The sequence below is a fragment of the Aythya marila genome, assembly GCF_965140915.1.
Source record: "Aythya marila genome assembly, chromosome: 3".
Lineage (NCBI taxonomy): Eukaryota > Metazoa > Chordata > Aves > Anseriformes > Anatidae > Aythya > Aythya marila.
The window spans coordinates 10,808,995-10,834,545 of NC_139044.1; the positions used below are offsets into that span (position 1 = coordinate 10,808,995).

Sequence of the window (25,551 nt, forward strand, 5' to 3'; positions counted from 1 at the left end):
TACTTTGAAAAAAATCTGATTTTATTTTTATATTGAAAAGACCTGTCAATTTAAATAGATGTTTTATTTCCATTCATGGTCTCAACCAGTGTCGTGTGTTAACATATCGTTCAGAACTGTATAAAAAAAGCCATTTGTGTTACATTGGTTAACATCCTAGAACACTGGGGTGGGGTGTGGGGAGGGTTTGAAGCAGCTTAACATTAAAAATAGGATGTTCCCAAAAAACTTACATTTGATGCAGCATCTTCTATTCTAATTTTATAGGAGCTGAAGCATATTGCAAATACAACTCAAGTTATTTGGTCTTCAAAAAAACCCATTAAAACCAGATTGCTTTCATAGCAATATTGAAGCTGTCAGCTGAGAGAACACACACATACACTCATGTGTGCAAACACACGCAGAGAACCACACTGAGCACAACTGGAACACCCCATTCAGTATGTGGATTACATATGCATTCTTCTGAATCCATGATAGCTGTAATTTAAAATGCTTTCTCTTTTTTTTTTTTTCCTCCAATATATACATGGTTTCCATGGAAACCCAAGATACTGCATAATCGACTGACATTTATTACTCATGGTGCTGTGAAGTTCTCTCTCGTGAAAGGGCCAAATTCCAAATCCTTTACTCAAACATGCACATACCTAACCCAAGCCAATGAAGAGGGAGAATACGGTTTAGAAAAGGAGTGCAGGGTCAAGGTCTAGATTTGAAAAATCACGTGGCAGATTGTCATTCAAAAAAGGTTTTTAAGTCATTCTTTGGTTTATTTCCATGATTCTCAATGCTGTCCAAAAAGCCCAGAGACAGTCACATGAGAAACCATAGCCCTAAAGCAAGCCCACAGCATTTTTAAATCTCGTGTATTAGATGTTCAGAAGACTACAGGAATTCAGAATACCCCTTACATTCATGTCCCCAAAAATCTAGTAACTGCTTAAGTGCATGCACTGAGGCATGACCGGCATGCCTGTAAATTCATATTGTTCAAGTTAAGAGTAAATATAGCTGCAAAAAACCCCACCCACCTATAATTAAATGGTCATTACTAGCAATACTATAGTGACTGTCTTGTTATTAAAGAAATGCAGACATGGTTTCTGCCTGTTTGGCTCTCTCGGCCGAAAGGAAGCTGTCTGCTCGATTTAGAAAGAAAGCGAGTTTTAGGAATCCAAGGGAGTTTAATATTTCCATGTTTCTGGGGTCAATTATTAATGTAAAGATGTAGACAAATGGCAAGTATATGAAAGCACATCTTGTACATTCCAAGGTTTGGAAGTCAAAAACAGATCTTAACTTCCTTACGCTTAAATGTTACGGTAGGCTTGGAAAACCAAGTAAGAAGTGATACAATATTTCCATGAAAAGCAAAGTAGAACTAGGTCTAACTGGCATTCATATGCAAGCAGCTTTTTGCTATGTTTCATGTAAGGCAGATTTTATTTGCAAAGATAGTTACCGGTCTGCTAGCAGGAAAAGATACAGGCAACTATACTCAGAGAAGATGGCTGATAATTACTAGTGACAACTTCTATTTTTCAGTACAACTCAGCTTTAATGTACTTTCTGGAAACAGCATTTTCATCACTGGTTTTCCACTTCCTTCCCCATCCCATGTTAAGTATCAGATCTCAAGACTGGTCAAAATGAATCGTGGATATTTACCAACCGACAGCATCTCCTATTCCAATGTTATTTTTAACTAGAACAAATATAGGTCATTCTTTATAACCTACTGCCAGTGGTTGTTTATAAACATCTACTTGCTGCAATAAACACCGGTCACTGAAATATTCATTTGCAATAACTACTTGGCACTAGGTTAATATACTTGTAAAGTTTAATAATAAAGTGCTTCTGATGTACATACAAGCACTTAAAACATCAGACTTTTAAAACTTAGTTTTGGGGGGCTTAATATCTATAATTACAGTTTTCACAAGCATTTCTGAAATCTCTTCAGAAGTTTAGAGGCTTCTGTCTCAGCACATCTAGGTTTCTCAACAATTACTGAATAGCTAACGTAACATTCTTGCTCCCTATGCTGAGATAACATAGTACCAAAATTTAGCTACAAAAAGAGAGGCATTTTTGGTCAGCCTGACCCCCAGCTGTCCTTTTAACAGAAAAGCAACACAGCTCAAACCTGCCTCCTCCCTCCAAAAACAAAAACAAAGACACCTAAGGCCACAAATTTACTTTTGCCAGAATATCCGGTGTTCCCTGGTTTGTGGCAACCGTGTGCATGCCCACTTCGAAAATACAGTATGAAAGCCCCACCACCTCTAAGGATTCTGATAAACCACCTCAGAAGCCAGTTTAGGCAGCAGTGCGTATGGAACCACATTACATTGAAACAGTGTTAAAGCCATTCCAGCTAGTTAAACTAGTTTCTAACTATGTTTAATCAAAATTCCTTACTGCAGGAAAGAAAAGTCTGAATGTAGAGAGAGGCAAAAAGATGCAAAGATAACCACCACAACGACCCAATAGCAAAAGCTCCTGTTTAAAGGTTTTCTTATGCTAAAAAAGGCACACAACCCCTTGTGAACTAGAGACAAAAGCTAGCAGTACTACAGCAATAAACCCAGAAGAAAAAGCCTACCAGAATTACCCAATTGCCTACTGGGAAGGAACAATGAAGTAGACAGGCTGCTCTTGCTCTGTTTTGTTTGCAGGGAAGTGGTCAAATTTAATAGTCAAATTTAGCCACATTAAGAAATATTTAACAAAAGCTACCCCAAGAAACCAGAACAAAACCTGACCTTTGGGTCAAAGGCCAAAGACAGGCCTTTCCATAGCATGTAGCTGAGTGAGTTCAGAGATTGGCAATGAAAGAAAAAAAGCTTTAGACATGTGATGGGAACAAGCTTTGGGATTTATCGAACAGTCACACCAAGCTTCTCCAAAACACGCACTCCCTTTTCTTGGTACTCTTGTCGGGTCATCCAGAAGTTGTCTTTGTCTTTCATGATGTCTGCTAGAACCGCACCACCCAAAAACACCATGTGCTTTCGACGAGGTGGATCTTCAATTCGGATCTTAAATTTCTAAGAAGAAAAAAAAAAACAAAAAAAAACCCTGTTACTAGGATTCTTGAAACAAAGCCTCTTGAAATAAAATTGTGCTTTCCACCAGAACAATGAAATGTAAATCGTTTAGTGAGAAAAACACAACCAAAAACCTGAAGTGCTAGCACAGGGCACTCTGTGAGCTTTCAGCTTGCGCAACCGAAGTAAAATAACTACTTTGCACTGGAAATTAGAGACAGCTATTGACACTTCCCCAAAATTATACCTTCGGTGTATCCACAAAAAGCCCAGAAGTCAGAATACAAAATTAAAGACCACATTTTTACATTTCATGAACACGGAAAAGAGCGAAATACTTGCTAAGCTTTGATGGCTAAAATTATCAGAAGTTACCAGATCACAAAATATTTTAGAATTATACCAAGTTTTAGAAAGGCAGATGGAACAGATTCTAAATTTATACAATCTAGACCAGCTTATTTAATATTATCTTCAATTCTTTGATGTTCAAGCTCTAACTTCAAGAGCAAAAATGAGTACAGTCAAAGCTGTGAGTGCAACTGAGTCATTCTATAAAGATCTTCTGCAGCTATTTAAAATACTGTATTAAGAACTGGGGAAGTTCAGTTCAGCTTAACATCAGAAACTCCACTCAAAGGAATTTCTTTTGTAAATACCTCCTTTCTGAAAAGCACACAGCACTGCTGGCAGATAGAAGGCAACATTACCTCCAAAACACATCTGACTTTTGTCTGCTTATCACAGGAACCCATGAACAAGGAAAATGTATTCCACTTGAGGGTGTGTCAACTCTGATCTCTAAATTCTTTTTTGGGGGTGGGCATTTCACCCACATTACATAGTATGAATCAAAACTTTTAAAAAATAAAAATCACTTTTGACCAGTTATGACTTTCTGCAACACAAATACTCATTAGCATTGTTCAATTTATATTACAAGTTGTGCAGTAACATTTAACAGCACGTTTTACATTCAAACTAACCCAAGATTTTAGGAATGACTTGCTGTTAGCATTGACTGGAAGTGGCTTTATGGCACGTCCTTACATGCACAATAGGGGTGTGAAGAACTGAGATGCACCAAGCTTCTGCAAGTTGTGTGGAGTGTGACCAGCAGGTTCAGTCATTTCTGACTACTTGGTTCCCTCTAGTGGGGATTCAGGATAAACCTCTGCCCCACACAAATAAAGCAGTGACTCCATACTTACCGAGAGTTTTTCCACATCTCCTTTCAGAACTCGTTCCAGGTAGAGCTGTTTAAGTTCCCGCTCCAGTCGCGAAGGCAGCCCGGGGTACATGGTGGACCCTCCAGACAGCACAATGTGCTTATAGAATTCAGACCTAACCAAGAAAACAGTCTTTCTAGTGTCATATCATATACTCTGTAGCACAAATAGCTACCTGTTTGTACATGGAAATAAATACAAATCTAAAACTGTCACTACACAAACATAAAGCCAGCTTTTGCCTGAGTTTGGCACGCTTGCTCATGCTTTTCCAGACGTCCTGGAAAGCAGCAAAATAAAACCAAAAAAACATTGCAGCTCCAAAATGCAATCCTTGCTTGTTTGTACCAAAATAGTCAGGCTTCCAAACAAGCCATGAAGCTTCAAAGAGTCATCTCAGACTGATCCCCAATCCCAGCATATATCCTCCCGTAGCAGCGTGCACATTAACATCTAAAGCAAAAGACGGCATTTCGTTTGAATGCACTTCTCATGTCACCCCTGCACCACGACACAGGAGTTTAAGTGTCCTCCTGCTCTTACCTGGTATCAATGTCAGCAGCTTGGATGGTGTTAAACAGCAGCTCAGCCACACCGACCCCCTCTACGTTGATTAAGTGAGGCTGGAAGAGAGCCTCTGGTGCCTCAAACCGTTCTCCACCAACTTTGATAATTCTGCCATCTGGGAGCTAGTGAAGAGAAAACATATTTCAGAAGACTACTTTTAGCTGCTCAGATACAGAACAAAGCAAGAGGAAGTACTTACATCGTTACCTCATGTTTTAGAACAGGAAACTGTTGCTTTTTGTCACCACTGCAAATGTCATTTAGTACTACTGAAACAAGCTATGAATTCTTCAATTCCTATAAAATTAGAGACTGGGGACCAGACACATCGATGCTGAAGTGCCAAACTGCCTTGCAATCCAGCTCCTAATCTTCACTTAAAAGATGATCTTACAACAACAGTAATGCTCCCCTGCAAAGATACCTTGTGTGCTATCACAGCAAGTATCCCCTAAAAGCAAGTTTACCTGTCTTGTTACCAGGTATTGGTCTCAAATGTGTCACAGCTAGACAGATGAAGCTAAAACAGTTCGACATGTTAGAGTATGTCCCCCTTCTCTACAAGTTTTTGTGCTGTAATATCGAATTTTCAAGTATCTACAAGGACGAAAACCAGCACAAAGTTTTATGAAAATCCTGGGAATAAGGAATTATCTTTTCAAAGTTTTCCCAGAACCAGGTGTGAATCTACAGACTCACGTCTGGGAAGTGGGCTACTAACAAGAAAATCTTACAAGGAATCAAAATTAAAGGCTACCTAATTTTATACCTAAGAAATTTAGGACAAGAAAAGTTGTCTCAAAACACTCACCGTGTAGGACTCAACTAGTACTGTGGTCTCTAATGCCAGTTTCTGCTCCTGTTCGATGTTGTATCCCACATAACATAGCTTTTCCTTGATCATGCGAACAGTCTCAAAATCAGCAGAATGGTTGAAAGCATACCCTCGCAGTAAGAGGAGCTAGAGTGAAGAGATTAGAATTGCAGTAAATGTCCTGTTTGCATTATCAGACGTGCACATTCAAAAATTTATCTTTTCAACTTTGACTCCCTTTTGTAACAGCAAATTTAGTATTAAATCAAGTCTGTCACAGTGTATCCATTAATAACAGAAATGAAAAACCCAGATGCAGCATCACTGCAAGTGGGAAATTTTCTTTCTTCACAACTTTCAGTACAATTGTTAGAAAGGGAAGTGAAAGATAACCAAACTAGTTCTTACATTTAGGTCTTCACTTCAGAACACCACACTATTCCACTTAAAGCATAGGATTTGTCAACGCAGAATATTGCTTGTATTTTTTAAAGCAAATAATCTATAAAACATACTGTCTTAATTAATAATTAGGTAAGAATCACTACATTTGCCACACCTTAAAAATGGTCTTTCTGAAAATAGATGAGTAGAACTGACAGAATATGATTGTTTTCATTTTACACATCAGGAAAGCCAAATTTGATTTTTTTTTTTCCTTTCCAAATAAGGAATAAAGTCCCTTCCCTTCTTAGACTGCTACTAAAAAAAAATGTAAGTGAAGTCTCTGAATAATATCAATGCTATCACATCATTTCGATGAGAAAACAATATATATAGGGTGAAGCAATACAAAGAATACTGGAGTTCTTTATGTAAGTAACATAAAAGTGATGCAGGGAATGCATATAGTGGTTTCTTGCTATCGAGGAGACGTGCACCAGTGAGCCACAGCTATCAGCCTCAACTTTAAAAGATTCTTTTCAGCTTACCTTAATGAGGTACCTAGTGATATCCCTCCCAGCAATATCTAACCGTCTGGTGAGATGGGGGAGGGAGAAACCTTCATAAACTGGGCAAATATGAGTCACACCGTCTCCAGAGTCCACAACAACCCCAGTCAACAAACCTAAAAGAATGGGGGAGGCAGGGATGGGCGGAGAAAAAAAGTACACCTTTTATTAGTGCCTCCATAAATAGAGCAGAATAGTTTTATAATTGTCATCTTAACCTTGTAACTATCTTGAAACAACCTCTGCTCTCCCAAGTCATCATTCCGGGAAAAGTAATCACAATTTAAAATTCAGTTATTTCCATTCAGCTCGATTTTGAACAGAAGATTTTGACAGTAACAATGCTTTCTATACATTTTTTAAAGTATTGCCTTGACTCCTGCCTAGGTACTTACAGCTCTACCATTCACCATTTTATCCAGTGTTTTGACATCTTAAATTGCTCTCCAATTAAAGAGAATACGTAAGATCATTAAATGCTTGTTGGGTTACAAATTTCTCCTAAGATCCACCTGTATATGTGCAACCTGATATTAATTTCTCAAATATGAAGAAACTTAGAGCTATTCATGTCACAAATTATCTTGTTATAATTATTAGGACTATTAGAATTATTATTAATATTATTATTGTTGATCGTGGCTGGTACTCAAAAACAAGACAATGGCTTCATAAGGTAGAGAGTATCTGGACCATACAGCACACATCTACATTTTTCCCCACAGGAACAGCATTAGGCAGAACCAGATCCACTTTCATATTCAAGAAATTAAATCCAGTGAGAAAAAGTTTACCATAAAAGAATCAAATATTAAGGTGCACAAAACTGAGATGTCAGAAGCATGTAGAGCATGCAACTTAAACATGTAGGACGCTGTAAAGGACAACTTTTAAGTTTTCAAAAGCAAGTGTTCTATTTGCATGCCACTTTGTATTTTTATTTTAGAAGGTCTTCAGCTTTCTTTTGGATGATGGTTCAGATTTCAGTTCAGATTTAGAGCAGAGTAGTTTAGATTAGAGTGGAGTAATTGACCATTATACAGGAAAATACATGTACAATTACAACAGATTTTGAGACCGTATTTGTAAGGTAGTTAAACAGACCTAAAACAAAACGAAACCAAGGAAAATATCTAGAAAAAAAGTAATGGTGCTGTCTGTTGGGACTACAATAACACACTTCACAACAAATAAATCTATAATCCAGGTCTGCAAAAGTGGTTTGGGTTCAACTGCTTTTAATGACTTGTATGGCGGTCCCACCCTTCCAGTATCCTATCACTTTTGCTCTTGGAAACAAACTATGATGACATATTAATGAATACGGATGTTTATTTCCTGCCATGTGATGGTTAAGTACACCAAGTGACCAGTAAACAGATGTGAGAAGTCATGTTATTAGAATTCAATTGCTTGAATATCCTAGATCATAGATGGATTGCAGCCAACGGCAGAATTTCTGTTGAATTCAGTAGATCTGTAATTTTCTTCTCAAACTGACAATCATTTATTCTTGTTTATATACCAAAGAATCAACATTTTCCCAACTGAAAATAGTGCAAAGTCACCTAGTCGACTGCTTGAAATTCACTTGCAGTAATACTTTTCTTTATCAGAAAATCAAAAGCATGTCATTAAAACCTGGAAGCATGCCAAAGGCTAAGTGACTACACCCTGAAACAATGATACCTTTGATAAACCAGGTTTTTGCATTTACAAGCACGTCTGCACAGTTTGTCCACAAAAATAACCTTTCAGTAGTTCCTCAAAACAAAAAGCAAACCCTTAAGATAGGATTCAGCTTGCTCACAGTGTTGAAGTAAGCCCAAGACCCATTAATACCACATTAGAGCTACAGCCTAACAATACAATTATAAGTTAAACATTCTTTAAGTTATCTTTGCCTACCTTGAGCATACAAAGTAAGGACAGCCTGAATGGCTACATACACCCCAGAAAACTGGTACGTCTCAAACATAACCTGCAAGATGAAGACAAAAATTAATCTCCAAATAAGGCAAGATTCTTAAAGAAATTTTCATGGATGTTTGAAAACTTTCTATATTTCTGCTTTTTTTCTAGTCAAAAAGACCTTCCAAGAAGGTTTATTACACTCATTCTATACAAACATTTGAAACCTACTTGCTTTGTGGCAGTAATAGCACATTCAGTTCTATACCTTACCTGTCCATTCATACCAGACGAATCATATCAAGGAGCTACAACATTTCACATCCTTTTAGCAACAAATGTGAATAGTTTCAAGAAATCCATACTCCAATTTCTGCATTTCTGCAACTAAGCCGTTTTCTAAAGAGCTTAATGAGTGGGAGGCAGTACTTGTAGGCCAGCCAACTACTTCATTACTGAAGTGTGACTTTGGAAGGAAATGTTTGTTAAAGATGGATGCTCTAAGTCTAATGAGGTTCAGATTTTTCTCTTCTTCATATCCAGGTCAACAGTCTTCGTACAATTGCAGACTGCCAAAGACCAAACAGACTCCTACTCGTATCAGTCTAGAATCAGAGCGCTATCACAGACTGTTCTCTGCATCCGGGTCTTCCTCTTCCTTTCTTTAAAGTACAAGTGATGACAAACCTCTAAAATTAGTTCTAGTACAAAACCCACTATAACTGAAAAAGGACAGTTAGAACTACTCAGTTTCTACGTGCAGAACTATGCAGGTTTGCACAGTAACTCATTAAAACATGAAAGGTAATTGCCTGTCTTGTAGGCTAGGCTCCCTTAAACCCTGTATGATTTTCAGTGAAGAAACAGCCTAGGATTAAAGGATGTGCAGTTCATAGGATCTTGTCGGCTTTATAAACAAAAAGAAGGCCAAGTAAACAAATTGAGCTGCACAGCAGTTTCCCCCCTCAAAACGCTTTACCAGGAAAAACCAATGAACTCTGATCGTTTCAGCACATGCAAAGTTTTATTTTTGCTCCTCTGCAGCCTTCTGAGCACTTCCGCAACTTCTAGGATTAGAAACTGATTAAATCCTAAGCACTCCCACAGTTCAAGTAAAAGACAGCTAAATATTTTTAAAGTAAAAAGCTGATGCCTGACAATTTTAGAATTCTGAACAATTTGAAGAATTTACTGCTAGAGTAGCATGATTTGAAATGGCTGGCCTATATCAAAACCCTGATCCTCGCAAAGCCATGCTAATTATTTCATAGCTATATCGAGCACAGAGCAGAACCCCTGGGAAGACTGATGCCTCCTTTCTGAGAACATTCCCCGCGAGCACGCCGTATAACAGAAGTCACGCAGAGAGGAACATGGAGGGGGCGAGCTGCTGAGCACCCTGCCATGAGAACACCAGGCTTTGGGTTCTCACAACCCCCCTAGCTGAACAGGGTGATACAAAAGGAAGTTTAATACAGTATCGAGATGCATTGGCTAAGAACCAGCAACACACTGCTGGCTAGCAGCTTCTGTAATCACCACAATTTTGCATATACGCAATACCTTCAGAAACAAGAAGCAGAAATGTCCACGAGAAAAGGAACAGTTGAAAGGAAGCAACTCGGAAAGAGATCCTGTTTGAGTTCTCAACATCTAAAAACAGTACTATTCCTAAGGATAAATCTTTCAAGCAAGCTGAGTGCTTACAAAATGAAAACCAACACAGGAGAAATTTAAATTATCTTCATATAAAAAACTCAATACTCAAATTTCTTTAGTTACTACCTTCACATGGTGTACTGCACTCTGAAAGTCACCCCAAAATCCTTTTGTACATAGCCTATATGCAGGGCTTTGTGGTTTGCTATTCTTCTTTCAAGACACCTAGATCTGTTCTGGTTGACTAGAAAAATGCACTGACACAGGGCATTTATGTTAATACATTGAAGATGTAAATACAGAGAAGCACAATCTCCTGAAAAGATTCTTATTCTAATGAGAGCAGCTTTTGGATTAGCTACTGATGTTCCAATTTGGTCCAGAAAGGAAGAACTAAAAAAGAGGGAAAAAAATGAAATACTGGAATGGGACTAGAAGTGTCCATGCTAGAGCATCTCTACAGCCACACAATATGCCATGGAAGTCTGGGTGCTCCTGAGGGTACTACAGAATGAGAATGCAGCAGACAAAGAGCAAACACCCTGTTAAGTTGAAGAGTAATCCGCGTCTTGTACATACTGTGAAAGAAACAGCACTTCTAAAATATGCGTTTTACAATATACACGGTCTTGTGAACAGTTGCAGCTATTGGTACGTAGCTGAGTTTGATGGAGGGATGGATGGGGTAGAGAAAAAGAATCAGTGGAAATAGAATGAAATACAGCATATGGAATTATCTACCGTCTTGATAGGGTCCAGATGACTAAGCTGTTCTTATAAAATGCTACTGCAATGTATCCAGAAAAATGCACTAACATTTACTACAGGCTGTAGGAAAAATCTTAATTAAGTTCTCTGCTTCATACTGGGCTAGCCTCCCTGAAAAGGAAGAGTCACTGTCAAAAGGAAGTGTGAATAGGTTGCAGTTAAAAAATAAATATTCCTAGTTGTCATAATGCTGTGATCAGTTAAAAACATTAATAGAAACATCGAACTCCTGTTTAACTCAAGTTTAAATTTATGTAAATGGATTCTAGTTCTCCCCGATCCTCTGGATGATGGTTAAGTATCTGTGATCTCTGGAGTGGTTTTAGGAAACAAATGGGACGATACAAATGTTTCATCAGACTTCAGAACCCATAGAAGGCTTCTCAATTTATGGTATAAAATTACTCAGTACCAGAATAACTAAAACCCAGACCACTGCGTTTAACAGAAAAACAAACAAGAACACTTGTAGGCAGCTGAAAAGCAAAAAAGCCTGAACAGGAAATTCAACCATTCCTGCTGCATGGAGGCAACCCAGAATAATCCGCTATGTTCATCACACCACAGCTGAGACACAGCAGACCGTATTGCTAATGTTGGCTTATGTAGTACTTAGCTAACTGGTCCCTGATGTCCTTAAATGCTAGGAAACCTTCAATTCAGAAACACTAAAATTGTACAGTTTGATTCGTCCACATAAGTTTTTCCAGCTTCGCTTTACTTAGCTGGCTCCTGAGTCATTGAAACAAAAGTGCAAAAATATTTTCTGCCACATTGCAGAAAGCATTGCTATAACTGTGACAGCAAATGGATTTTAAAGGCAGGGTCAGTGGGTAATGATAAATTCTTACTGTACTAACTGAGTTGGGGGAAAAAACACATACAACCTTTCATACTCACACTTCTGATACATGGGTAAGGTTTCAGACCTTTAGAAAACATTTTTTCTGCCCTACCAGGTAGTTATTTTTAACTGAAAATTTTAATAGAATTTTTGCTAAACCAAATACATGCATTAATTGGAAATACATACGATGCTTGAGAAAAAAATGCTCTCTTAAAACACTACTGCTCATCAAAACTGAGTCTTTGTCACACGGTACTAGAGCCAAGGTTTAGGTTCAGAGCAAGCTGAGGTTTCCCAGTGCAGCACCATGAGATCCAGGATCCAACAACCCAGCTTTCCTTCTCAGAAGGCTTTCATTGGTAATCCCTGCTATTAATCACAGCCTAATTAATTGGTTGTCATCACACCTTTGTCTCAACTACTTCCAACAACACTGCTCTGTCTGGCAAGCATCATCTTGTTCAATCCTCAAATCTCTTCTGGCTTACAGAAGTCCAAGTCATTTAAAGTAATTAACATTCATCCAATACCTAGTAATCAAAATATCTTAGATACCTGAAAACAAACATACACTTCCAACTCTGTGTTTTGTTGGTGATATGGCTTGAGACAAGAAGCTCGGTTATAATTTTTGGATGAGGTAGGACTGTTTGAATTTGACCACAGTAGCCTTTATGACCAAGACCAAAGTTTTGGATAAAAAACAAAAGAACTGCTTTGCCTCAAACAGTTACTGGGTATTGTAAGATTAAAATCTTTTATCCATACTTCTAGGACAGCACGTATTAGTTTCTACTAGACAGACATACCTCCACAATCTTCTCTCTATTTTTAGTAGGGTTCATGGGAGGTTCTGTAAGTAGTATTTTACAATTTTTTGTGTCAATATTAAGTTTTTCTGGTCCAAATGTGTAATCCCAGAGGTGCTTCATATCATCCCAGTTCCGAACTATGCCGTTCTCCATTGGATAATTAACTTCCAGCATTGAGCGTAATTCACTTGCTTCATCACCAACCATGAGATCCTGCAAAGTTTTAATAAAGAGACACGTCAGTGTTTGCAAAGTTTTCTAAACAGCAACATCCTCAAAAAAGTAACAGTGAGCTGCTCCAGCCTGTGTCCAACTGTGTTCTTAAACACTGCCTGCGTTTTAGAATCACTTTCAGGTGCTTAGGAGAGAAGTAGAATATATTTCATGTAGTATTTCAATTTGGCTGTTACCCATCCCAAACCTTTTCCAAAATAAACTTTGTTAATTCCACTCTCCAATTAATCTTAAACACACGAATGAAGCCTGCTAAAGCGAGATACTACAAAAACCTTTATAAACATAAAGGTTTCTCCACTGACAACTCCAAAATTCTTTTATCAAGTTCCCATTTCAAAAGGCCAAGATACACAATGGCACAGAAAAGTAGTAGGTGGGATCGGCAGAGTATTTTTCCATGCATGCTGCAAATTTCTGTGCATAATACCAAAAAAGGAATAATGAGTGGTACGTAAGCATACAGAGCAGTAGCAAAAGCAAAAAAGAGATTAGAAGTTCCACGCTATACATTGAAAGAAACAATGGTTTACATATTGCCTATGCCAGTAGGGTGTGAAGAAGAGGCATCTAAATATAAAATACACCCCAGACTGTTCCATGCCAGAAGTCCCAAGCCAAAAACCCCAGTAATGCATTCTTACACAAATGCAACCAACCAATGCACAGTTTGTACAGTCATCTCACACTAATTAAGCAACCTGTTTATTAAAGTTAGTTATGCAAACATTGCACATTCAGATTAGTAGCAATGTATCTTCTCCTTTCCCACGTATTTCCCAGACAAAGTACATCCAATATAACACTATCATTGTTCCCTGTCATATCCCACACTTCCCTAAAGAAGCCTTAACTAAATAGCTCATAGCTAGCCTCTAAGAACATACTTCTAGAGCACTGCTCCCATACTCTTTTCATTGCAAAAAAATGCCACCACAGTTTGCAATTACTGTGGCATCAAGACCTCTGAAGCAAAGGTTATTCAGTCTACTGTTCAACGCCAAGACGCACAATGAAAAAATCCAGTGCCTTTTTTAGAAGCAACTTAAGCAGCTTCTGGTGACCATTAGAAAGGAAGTTCATTGAAAATAATTTAAAACAAACCATTCTTCTTCCACCTCTTCTCCCTGACAAGGCATTTTATTTGTTTTCCCTTGCACAGCAGATCACACTCAGTTGTCTTGACTATACAGAAGACAGAAGTCAAGGCTTTAATATTTAAATCAAATGTACTTCAGTGAAAACATGCTATGAAAACTCCACCAGGTACCACATTACTCCTGAGAATTAAGGCAACAGAAACCCCACCAGTTGGAAGAATCGGAAGCCTTTTTTTGTGCACTGCTCTTTGAGACTTAATGTCCCTGAACAGGATGTAGTCTGGGAAAAGACACTACTCAAATATGCAGTCAAAGTCACACAAAACTTTCATGTCTTGTTAAAACGAAGCTGAAGGGCAGAACAAGAGCACGCTAACAAACAACATGCACACTTAGTAGGATCAAGAAGGACAGTACAGCTGTAGTTGCAGAGAGAAACCAGTGTTTCCACCACTTTGGTGTTCAATAATGTCCGTCTAACTGGTATCTGAGGCTTTTCTCAAGCCCTTGGTTTGTAATGTTAAATAAAGCAATTTCTACTGTTAGAGGTACCGAGCTCACATTGACCATAAAGTGTTGTTCTCGTACCTTGCAAAACTGCAGGTAACATTTAGAAGCAACACATAAAATATTCTCATTAATTAGTTGCTAGTAAACCAAAGCAATGAACAACGTCCAAAATAAGTATGTATTCCAATGTAAGATGTAGAGCAAGACAAAACAATGAGTAACATCAAAAATAGCATAAGAGGTACTAGGTCCCATCAAGCAAAAATGGTGAACAAGCAGCACAGGGGCACCTCACTTACCATCTTTTTGTTATTCTACTTCAACGGGTCAAGAAAGGTGAAGAAAGAAGGTAGAAGTAAGAAAGTCAGAAAAGGCCTAAATGAAATTCTCAAATTATTTTAAGTATACAGCAGAAATAAGCTGAAAAAATGCACGTACAGCTGGAAATTATCTGAGTTAGTGTAGTTATGGCCAAGCTAACATTCTCAGGATCTCGGATTAAAACGTCTCTTTAAAGAAAGCTATTGCTACAAGTCACTGGCATGTTGTGTTTATGCATCTGATGCTGCAAGTAAGATCTGCATTTTTCTCATAAATAGGACACTGTGCATAAATATTCTGTAACACTGGAATTTTACCCTGGACAAAATGTTTATCTGAACTGTACAAGACTGCACAAAGCATCTGACCATAACTAGCTCTGGCAAACGCTAAATTTAGATTGCTTTAAATATTCTTCTTTAAATACCCAAGAACTGAAAACAGTAACAAAAAATTCATCTATAAGCAGACTAATATGTTCAGGTATTATGGAACCAATATCCAGGGGAAATAAAATCAAGAGATATTTAAATGATGGTAGCTACTTTCAGAACTGAAATAAGCAATCACAAAGTGCAGTAAGAGCAGGCTTTGAAAGCTCTTCCCTACAGCAAGCAATGGAGGCAGGAAGATAGGAAAATTAAAGCCACTGAGAAGCGCTCTAAAATATTTAAAGCATATGTGTACAAACATTGTCCAAAATTATACTAAGGCCATTTTCATGACTAATGAGATTTTTCCTCCTTCAATTAAATTTACATCAAGTCACCTGACATGTCAGAAGCCATACGATAACTATCAGCACCATTAAGGCAAACCTAGTTATTTTGCAAATTGTGTCAGAGGAAAAGTGCTTAGAGTTTCTGGCAGCTCCCTTTACACAGGCAGCACCAAACAGGCTGGTCAGAGCACGGCCTCACTTCAAACCTGGAGAAAGAAAGAGCATCTCCAGGCTGTCTTTGGCAAAAACTAAGCAGAACTGCACACCTGGACTATGGCTCAACAGGTCCCCTAAGTCTGATCTGCCCTAAAACCCTGTCTTAACTGGTCAAAGCTACATGACAGTGCTGCCTTCCTAAGGTTATTAACTCCCAATACCTGCTTCAAAGATCACTAAATCAGTTAAAACTAGAGAGCAGTATCTATGCTTCTGGTTTTTAAATCTAGACGTTGCAATTTTCAGCAAAATAATCCCAGTAATAACTGACCTTTTGTGTTTATGCCCTGAACTGGGGGTAGGAGAAAAGGATATATCCCTGCTACTGAGGCTGTAGCTCTACAGTCACTTCAAAGACAGCAGCAGATGCATAAGGAGGCTGTGACCATGCTCTTTCTAACCAGCTCATGACTCTCTCTTCCATTGTGCTTAACTGCTTCTATGGCCACATAATGAGCCAAAAAAAAAAAAACACACAGGAACTAATGAAGATGAAAATACCTAAATATCAGCATCCCAGTCTGGTCAACTCCTTGGCATCAAGAAAGCTGTCAGTCCTACAATGCATTCCTATAAGTGGTCCTGACTGCTACTCACCCTCAAAAAAATTCACCTTGATGTGAAATGAGAATCCAGAAGGAGAAGATGGACAAAGCAACGTGAAATTGGCAACTCACTAGATGGACAATAACCACTGCTCTGATCAGCTTCCAGACTTTTCACAGCATTTCTGAATTTCACAGGAATGACAGCTTTTCTGAATACTTTTCACAAGTTAAGCAGCTAATCTTCTTGACAGTTTCCCTCACTCAGCTTTAAACTTACACCATAAGATCTTGAAGTGAATGGCTAGATTTAAGTTTTGGCATAAAACTCATCTGCTAAAATACATTTTAAGAAATCTGCAGAATCTCACAAAGGAAAGTGGTACACACACCTAACAAGTCATCCTACTGGCATATCCAAAGTACCTGCAGCATGGATTTCTTCTCTTGATACAAAATTTTCTTAAGAAAGAGTGACAAGCTATTATAGAGAGATGGGATAAAACAGCTAGGAAGAAAGAAGACACACTTTACGCTCTCTAAAATACACCTGTGTGATCCACACTCAAGTAGAAAAGGGACAATATATGAAAAATTGTGGTTTATTGGTTCTTTTGCAGCTATCTCATAACAATTACCCACTTTTACCATCTATTTTTCTAGTTCAATGCTGACATCTGTAATGATATTGATCTAAGATATCCGATAATCAGGATGCCAAAACTGGCAGGACAGGCTCTATCAGATCAGCTAGAAAGAAGACATGACTTTATTGATATGATTTTGTAACAGAGAATTTTTTTTGGACTTAAGACTTGTTAATTTCTATATATAGATCCATATATAAAAGCGGTTTGGGAAGGTCTGACATCTTTCGTTCTCTTGAAGTACCAGTACTGCTTTCTGCTGCTTCTAGGCAGCAGCAGCAATCAGATAACTAATTTCTCCTCGTCAACCACAGGGGTCTGAAAATAAGGAAACAAGGCTGGACAGAAGTTTTTCCCCCCTTTACTAAGCCATTCCTCAGAAGCAACAAGGAAAGCAAAAATGAAAGCTTGTGCATGTGTGGTTCTACTGGATCTTCACTGGTTTAAATGGGGGTTTCTACAGTTCTGCATCCTCTTCCGCTTCTCCCTCAAGTTTCTGCTTCTTCTGCTTTGCCATCAAACTAGAGCTTTCACAATTGTCTTAGGAGGCAGTTAAAACTTTACCTGACAAAGAAATTACTCTTTTTCAGCTGCATCAGGTCTCTAAAGCAGCTCACCACATGACTGCACAAGCATTATGGCCAGCACAAGGTGAGAATGTGTGGCTAGAAGCAAGAAAAGAGGGTGTAGGCACAGCAGGGCCAAAATGTTTCCTGAAGTCTGTATTGCAGAAGCAATTACTAACATTTGAAGCGTTTCTCTGTAATTACAAAAGAAAAGTGAGAAATAATGGCTCCTCAAACATAAGAGGAGGATTTCGGAGCAGTGGTTCTCCACCAAAGTAGTAGCCTGAACACAGCCTTTGTTTCTAACTGGTGGTACATTACTTCTGTCAGCAACAAAAAGAAAACAAAAGCAATAGAAACAATGAAATGCAAACACAGCCGAGGTTAAGCACCTCATACAAGATCACAGATGATCACAGCAGAAAGCAAAGTGTACAGAAAGACCTGGACGCTTCATCAGTTCGTTCATAATCTTACAGTACATCTCGGTAACAAGTACCAACCACTTAACCACTTCTGTCTGATACCATAGAATCCTAAAATGGTTTGGGTTAGAAGGAAACTTCAAGATCACCCAAGTTCCAACCCCCCTTCTCCTCCCCCATGGGCAGAGACACCTTCCACTAGCCCAGGTTTCTCAAAGACCCCACCCAACCTGATTTCTGCCTTCTAATCTTGCAATCATTTAGATATTGGCATTTGAAGTCCCTTTTGGCCCAGAACTACCTGAGCCCTACCTGCTGCCTCCTCAGCTGTACTAGCTGAAGGCCTCTGCAGAACTTCACACTATCCTCTTGATTACTTCGTAATACGTGACAGGCTAAAACCCAACATAGAAATTAATCAAGAGATACTGAAACAGCACAAATGAGAATACAGGAACAACCATTTTCAAACATTATGTGAGTAATGTGTAAGGCACCCGTTAACTTATCTGTTAAACAAATAACAATAAAAATAATTACCTTGATTTCAATGTTTCCCACTTTAGCCGTTGATCTTATAATAGGTCTTCCAACCAAAGCTGGAAAAATGTGCTCTGGAAAATTTGAGCCTGCATAGCCACATTTCACAAACTGAAAAGAAAAACAATTTTATTAGAGCATGCATTACTTTATTAACAGAAACCTGTCTCAGGGCAAAAAAAAATAAAGTCTCAGGTTTAAGAGCATGTGCCCATACAGGATTTATGTTTTCACATCACTTCTACAGATCTACACATCTGAAATATTTAATAGAGAATTAAAGTATCTTCCAAAATGTTTTCTAAAGCAGATTGTTGAAAACATTACTAAAATGATTAAGTACACTGAGAGGTATAAAAGAGTCTAGTGTTCAAATCTGGATTTCCTGCCACACTATAGCAAACTCTCCAGCAAACTGAAACCTACCATTCTGTGATGGAGCACCTTATAACAGCACCCAATGAGACCCAATTAACTTGCCTTTCCAATTAGCACAAAGATCAGCGTAACAAATTACACGTTAGAAAACACAAAACCTTGTGAACTCAGGTGTTACGCTGCAATAAAAAAGGGTTCATCTGGAACCAGCAGAGATGCTTCGTGCAAGTCAGTTTCCTCAGGAGTTTCAAAACTTTCAGGATATATTTTAAGGGAAAAAAAAAAAAAAGTTTGCAGTTAACACTTCTAAAATGTACAGGCCAGAGGCAAAGTCTCAGCTGATGGTAGCTCGTACTGACCAGGATACCCTGAGATCGTGCTTGCTCCTCAAATACATAGAGAAAGAAGTTTCACACCGCTAGGTCCAAAGATACACCGTGTATATGCTAAGAAAACATTAAGGATTAATTGAGCATAACAAAGTGTATAGTGACTCTACACAGTCCCTAGGGGAAGCTCAGTTGTAAAACAAGAAGTTAGGATTGCCCCAACAAGAAGTTACAAGTTCAGCTAACTGTGATCAGCAAGTTATGCTCCTCAGCCATCCTGCTCTGATGCCTACTGCAGTTCCCATGGCGCAGGCTTCTCTGTTTCTGGTGCACGTTTTATTTACCGTGCTGCAACAACACGACAGAACAAAATCCCGTGGTTCCGAGCCAAACATTAAGCATTTTCACCTACAAAATTACCAAACCATCTAGGTGTAAGAGAGCATCACAGGAACCTTGGGAGCTCTCTGGTCCAGCCCTGGGCTCAACCCATGCAGCGCTGAACTCAGACCACGCTGCTCAGGGCTTTGTCCAGCTGGGTGTTGGAAGCCTCCAAGGACAGAAAATTCACAGCCTCCTTGGGTAGAGCTCAAGAGTACAGCTCCTTACAGCCAAGGGAAACTCTGTCATTATGGGTAACTCTAACACGGGAAGTCACTTTCTGTTGTTGCTCTGAATTATTTGTCTTACTGAAGGACAAAGGGCACCCATTTCGGAAAGACATTTATCAAGCCTGTTCTGGAAAGAGCCAAGAAACATTGTAGTGAAACTTGGGCTACTAAGGTGGGGAGGGAATACTTTGCTTTCGTGCCCCTCATTTTTCACAGCTCAGAAATTGTTCTCTCCATTGGCAGAACTGTTTTAAGTACCTAAAGAAAGACACTGTGTATAAAACTCATTTCACTCAGTCGACTTCAATCCATGTTCTGCAAAGAGGCAAGTACTTATCGACTCCCTGCCTTGCGTTCAGGCCCAAAGTACCCAGGAGTTACACAGATCTTATCTGTGTATTCAGGAATGCAGCGCTGCTATGGGAAAGCAAAGAGTAGCCACAAGCATTTTTGGATCATGCTACCTGAACACGCCACAAGTCTTTACCAGAAGTTTTACACCACAGGAAACATTTGAGACATTTTGAAGGACTGAGCTGACTGCAAATAAAGGTATACAGATTCTTAAAAATAAATAAATAAGGAAACACACACACACCCCTCCCTTTCAGACTTACTGCTTTTGGTCATGCGATTTTAGTTGCTACTACAAGGTTTAGTCACTACTACAAGGTGCTTGTTAAGGACTAGAACTTGGTTGTACAGCAGAACCTGGCCAAACGTGAATGAAGTTCGACAAAACAGCCCTTATAATCCCATCTTCTAGCTTAGGGTTTCACAGATTATTCTGAGTATAGCCATAAACACCTAAACCTTCACACCCATGCAGCTGTTATCTGGTTTTCCTCTTTTTTCCCCTCCCCCAGAATGAAGTAACTTCCCTACCAGTCATCAGCAACCGCGCTGGTGAACAGAAGGAACAGAACCAGCACCACCTAAATGAAGCTTTACAGATGAAGCCATCAGAGCACCCCTCAAGGAGCTTCAAGACACCCACCTGCAGCTCCTGCTGGCCAGGCAAATAAACCCTGAGGTCTATGCAGCAGCTGCGATGCACAACCAAAGTAAGTGCAAGTTGATTAACCCTAAAAGTACCTCTGGTAACCACATCCAACTACAGTGAGCTAGAAAACACTGACCTGCAGAAGCACTGTTCTGAGTTCCTACTATCCAAACAGCATTTTTAACTTCCAGCCCTGTTCTATGCCAAGTCCTCTAGGCCTTGACACACCTTCCCGGGATGCTGCATAATAGTAGGATATCAGCAATTAACAAATCCTACAACCAGATTTAGTCTATGCAACACAAGATGAGCAAGGCTAAGCTTAGACTTCTACTAATTCCTCCCTACCTCTTTCAGGTTGGAACTGAGAGTCTTTAAATGACATTTTTACCAAGTCTGGTAAGCTCTGTATAGCGTTTACCAAATCAAAGGGGCAAAATTTTCTCTCTCTTCCTTCCCTTCAATTTTTGCCCCCCTCCCCAGGCTCCATGAATATTTAGTGAAGATGAGAACAAGGCAGCCTTGTACGTCAGCATCCCCATCAATGAGAGCATTCTCAGTGTAGTCTCCTGCCTGTCACGACACTGGATATTCAGCTGGTTCAGGAGGTTGATGATGACGTAGCGTTAGATGCTATGGCTGAGGAACCAGGCTTGACAAAAGTACCGAGAGATAACTGACAGGTAAAAGCATCTTAGAAACAAAACTGTATCCATATCATAGATCCTGGACTGTTTTGGATTTTTGAAGGAGAGTAAGAAACATAAGACATTTATCTCTCCCTTACAAATGATCCTCCAAAATACTTAATTAAACATTATAAAATTGTTTGGAATATAATCACCTTCTCTTTTCTGGTGCCAGACATTAAACGCTCACTGCTCTTTCCACCCTCTGTTTGAAGCCCTTCATTGAAATTTAAGAACAGTGCACTTATTCCTCTGCCACCCATTATCTGCACACCCCTTGTGACAATTATCAAATAATTTCAGGACAATGCTTAGCGTACACCACGGCTCTAACAATAACATCACCACTCAATGAATTTATGCATTGCTGCAAGGAAGCCAAGAGTTCAACATCATTCATTTTTTGCAAGTGTTTGCTATACATTCAAAATGTTTTAAGAACAGCTGCTTCGTTTGCCTGTCTGCAAGACCACGTATGTAAAAGATTTTACCATATATAGTTTCTTCTCCATTGCACTGTGGTTTATACTGACTCTTTCACTTCCTACTGAGTCATCAAACAGTAAGAACTTGTACGTATAAGTATTCTTTCGAACTGAAAGAATGAGGAAGCTCACAGACACGTCACGTGACAAGCTCTAAAATGAGTATTGATATTCTCATTAGATATCTGTGCTTGACTCCTTCTATTGATGCAACTCTCAAGCAAAACCCCTAAATATTATCAGGAAAAGTTGACAGGCCTTATCGCTTGTCCTGTAACAAAAAGAACGCCCACTTCTAGTGCTTTGGTACTTAAGATGCCATTGCCAGCCTCTCTCCTACACGTGTTGCAAGAACTTCCTTCTAGTCACCTCTTCCTCAAAGCAGCGAGATACATTTAAAGTCATATTTCAGCATAACAAGAATTTTTCAAAGACAGGTCTATGGTAAAAATAGAGAATAGAAAACTCACTCAGGTGTAGTTTTAATGTAATATTTTTGGCACTTAATTTTAATCATGGCTTATCTCAGTGTATCAGAAATCCTTTTGATATAAAGCAGCTCTTCTTTGTCACAGAGAAAAATGGTTATTATAAGAAGCATTTTGACAATATAGGACAAACTTCATTTTCTCAATACAGCTGAGGTTTCCAAGATTTACTGATCTGAAGAACAGAATTTTCTTCTAGTTTAATTCTCCCAATTTGACCTAAATATTTCTACTTGACTTATTTAACAATAATTATACCCTGATACTTTGTTCTTGCACGCAGCTATCTCTGGGACCAGGCTATGTCCACATGTGTGCGGTTCTGCTTGGAGGCAAAACACAACCCAAAGCAACAGAAGCTGAAGTGACACAGGCCCCTCCTCTTTGGCACCCTCGCAGCAGCACAAAGGTATCTTACACTGTTGTAGTTATTTATATCCATCTGCTTCAGTTCAGAGGGGGAAAAATGCATCGTCTGCCTCTTGATTTATAAACTGATGCAGAGCTGTTACACTGTACAAAGCCTGTATTCCAAACTTACCTTGGGAAACAATGTAAAAATAATTGTTTCTACCCTTGGCTCATGCCTTCCTGGGACTAGCTACAGTGCAGGGCTGTTGTCACTAGCTATACCTGAAACATTTTACAGTTTGGTGATTTACTGCTATTTAGAGGGCAATCCTAAGGGATGAAGTCCTAAAATTTTATTTGAGTATGGGCCTTTCGGAATCAAGCCTGACAAGAAACACATTAAAACATCTTAAAAAAAAAAAAAATAAAAAAAAAATACCCACACCACACAGAAAAAATAATCCACCAGCTTCCACATTCATTTGTAAAAAGGAAGTGCCTTATTTTTCTTTCCTTTTTCTAACTGATATTGTAAGAAGTACCCAGAGGCCCCGGACCTCAGCCCCGTTAAGGATAATTTTTCCTAGAAGGGGAAACATGAGAAGGCAGGGGAGCTGTCAAACCCTGTCAGCTGCGTGGTTCTTCTTTCCAACCGTTTCAGATGCTAACTGCAAAGCGTGAATCAGGAGGCCGAATCCTTAACAACATCACCCTTTGTCTCCACTATTCCACCCTGGCTTTTGAATATCTCTTTTTCTCCTTTATCCTAAGCGGTTGCCAAGCATATACCCGGCCATCCCGGGGCCGCCAGCGTGCCGGCGGCGTTGTTAGCCCAACGGGCACCGTTTCTTTAACGGGGGGAACCTTGCCCGCCGAACAAAGCTCCCGAGGGGGATCTCCACGCCCAGCACCTTATCGCCTGCCTCGCAAATGGTACCTCCCGCACTTCCTGCCCAGGCGCCCCGCAGCCTGACAAAAGGCCGGCTTCCTGCCGCCTCCCGGGGAGGTGCTGGGCACCCCGCAGCCCTCCCGGGGCCCTCCCGGTTACCGGCTCCCAGCGGGCGGCCCCGCAGCCCCCGCGGCCCATTCATTCCCACCGCGTCCCCTCCCGAGGCCAGGCCCCGCGCCCGGCCTCCCCAGCCCCACAGGGCCCGCTGCAAGCCGGCCGGGCCGGCGCCCTTCTCCTTCCTTCCTCCCTCCCTTCCTCCTCCTCCTCCTTCCCGTCCCACCCGACCTCCAGCCGCTCTCCCGGTACCGGCGCCGCCGCCGCCACTCACCCCGGTGCCGTTGTCGCACACCACCACCTTCCTGCCCAGCGTGTCCATCCCTGCTGCCGCGCCGCCCAACGGCCCAACCGCCGCCCAACCGCCGCCCAACGGCCGCTACCCGGCACCGGGACACCACCGGGACCCCCCCCTCCCGCCGCCGCCCGCCGCCCCCGCCGCGCACGCCGGAAGCCGTCAGCGCCCCGCCGCCGCCCAATCACGCGCCCGCCGCCCCGCCCGCCCCGCGCGCCCCGCCCCGCCCCGGTTGCCATGGCGGCGGGCGGCCGGCAGGGGGAGCCGGGCCGTAATGGCGGCCGTGCCCGCCCCGCCCCGCCCTGCCGCCGCCAGCCCTCCACAGGCAGCCTGCGGGGTGCCCGGCGCGTTGTGTCGTGCCAGGGTTCGCAAATAATAAACAACAAATAACGCAACAATGTCCCTGCTTTGCCTCTGGTGGCCACCAGATCCCCCCTCACACCAGTGTCACCACTAAACCGTGTCCCCAAGCACCACATCCAACCTTCTCTTGAACGCCCTCAGGGATGGTGATGCCACCACCTCTCCAGGCAACCCGTCCCAACGCCTGGCTGCTCCTTCTGAGGAGAAATGTCTCCTCTTCGCCAGCCTAGCACTCAAGAAATCAGCAGCAGGCCCGCGCTTGCTCTGGTGTTGCTGCACCCCGAGTACTGTGCTCACTTTGGGGCCCCTCGCTACAAAAAGGACATCAGTGCCCTGCAGCGTGTCCAGAGCAGGGCTACGGAGCTGGGGAAGGGCCTGGAGCACAAGGCCTGTGGGGAACGGCTGAGGGAACTGAGGGTGTTCAGTCTGGAGAAGAGGAGGCTCAGGGCAGACCTCATTGCTCTCTGCAGCTACCTGAAAGGAAGGTGTGGGGAGCTGGGGTCAGCCTCTTCTCACAGGTACCCAGTGATAGGACCAGAGGGAATGGCCTCAAGTTGCACCAGGGGAGGTTCAGGTTGGAAATTAGGAGACATTTCTTATCAAAAAGAGCAGTCAGGTGTTGGGACCAGGTTGCCCAGGGAACTGGTGGAGTCACCGTCCCTGGAGGTGTTCAAGGAAATGTTGCATGTGGTGCTTAGGGACATGGTTTAGTGGTGACATTGGTAGTAGGGTCATGGTTGGACCAGATACCTTGAAGGTCCTTTCCAATCTTAATGATTCTGTGATCCTCTGAAGAGCAGCATGCTATAATTAGACAGAGACAACAAAAGCACACACATTTTCTGTATACTTACACATCCAAGTCACACGAATAATAGTTCTGATTTTTTGGCATGCTTTGAAATGTAAAAAAAAAAAAAAACAAACAAAAATCTAGCAGAATGTGTGCCTTTTTATCGTGCTTTAATTGCATTCACACATTAAGAGTGATGCGAAGGCAAGGCACCGCCTCATCGGACAAGGAGGCAATCCGAATGAACGTGGGCCAATCCTGCATGCTGCAGCCATCACGGAAGGACTTCTGGTCATTCTGGAGCCTCACAGCTGCACCT

General features: G+C 40.8%; 1 protein-coding gene across 1 annotated transcript; it reads right to left on the reverse strand.

Annotated features, from left to right (window-relative positions):
• On the reverse strand, nt 1-24,200 carry ACTR2 (actin related protein 2). The gene is made up of 9 exons (XM_082755516.1): nt 24,056-24,200; nt 18,445-18,555; nt 12,617-12,832; nt 8,531-8,603; nt 6,602-6,738; nt 5,667-5,816; nt 4,832-4,977; nt 4,271-4,403; nt 1-3,059 (listed from the first exon to the last, which is right to left on the reverse strand). The coding sequence occupies exons 1-9, from the start codon at nt 24,101-24,103 to the stop codon at nt 2,889-2,891; spliced, it is 1,185 nt and encodes a 394-aa protein (XP_082611642.1). The 5' UTR covers nt 24,104-24,200; the 3' UTR covers nt 1-2,888.
• Nucleotides 24,201-25,551: the final 1,351 nt, after the last annotated feature.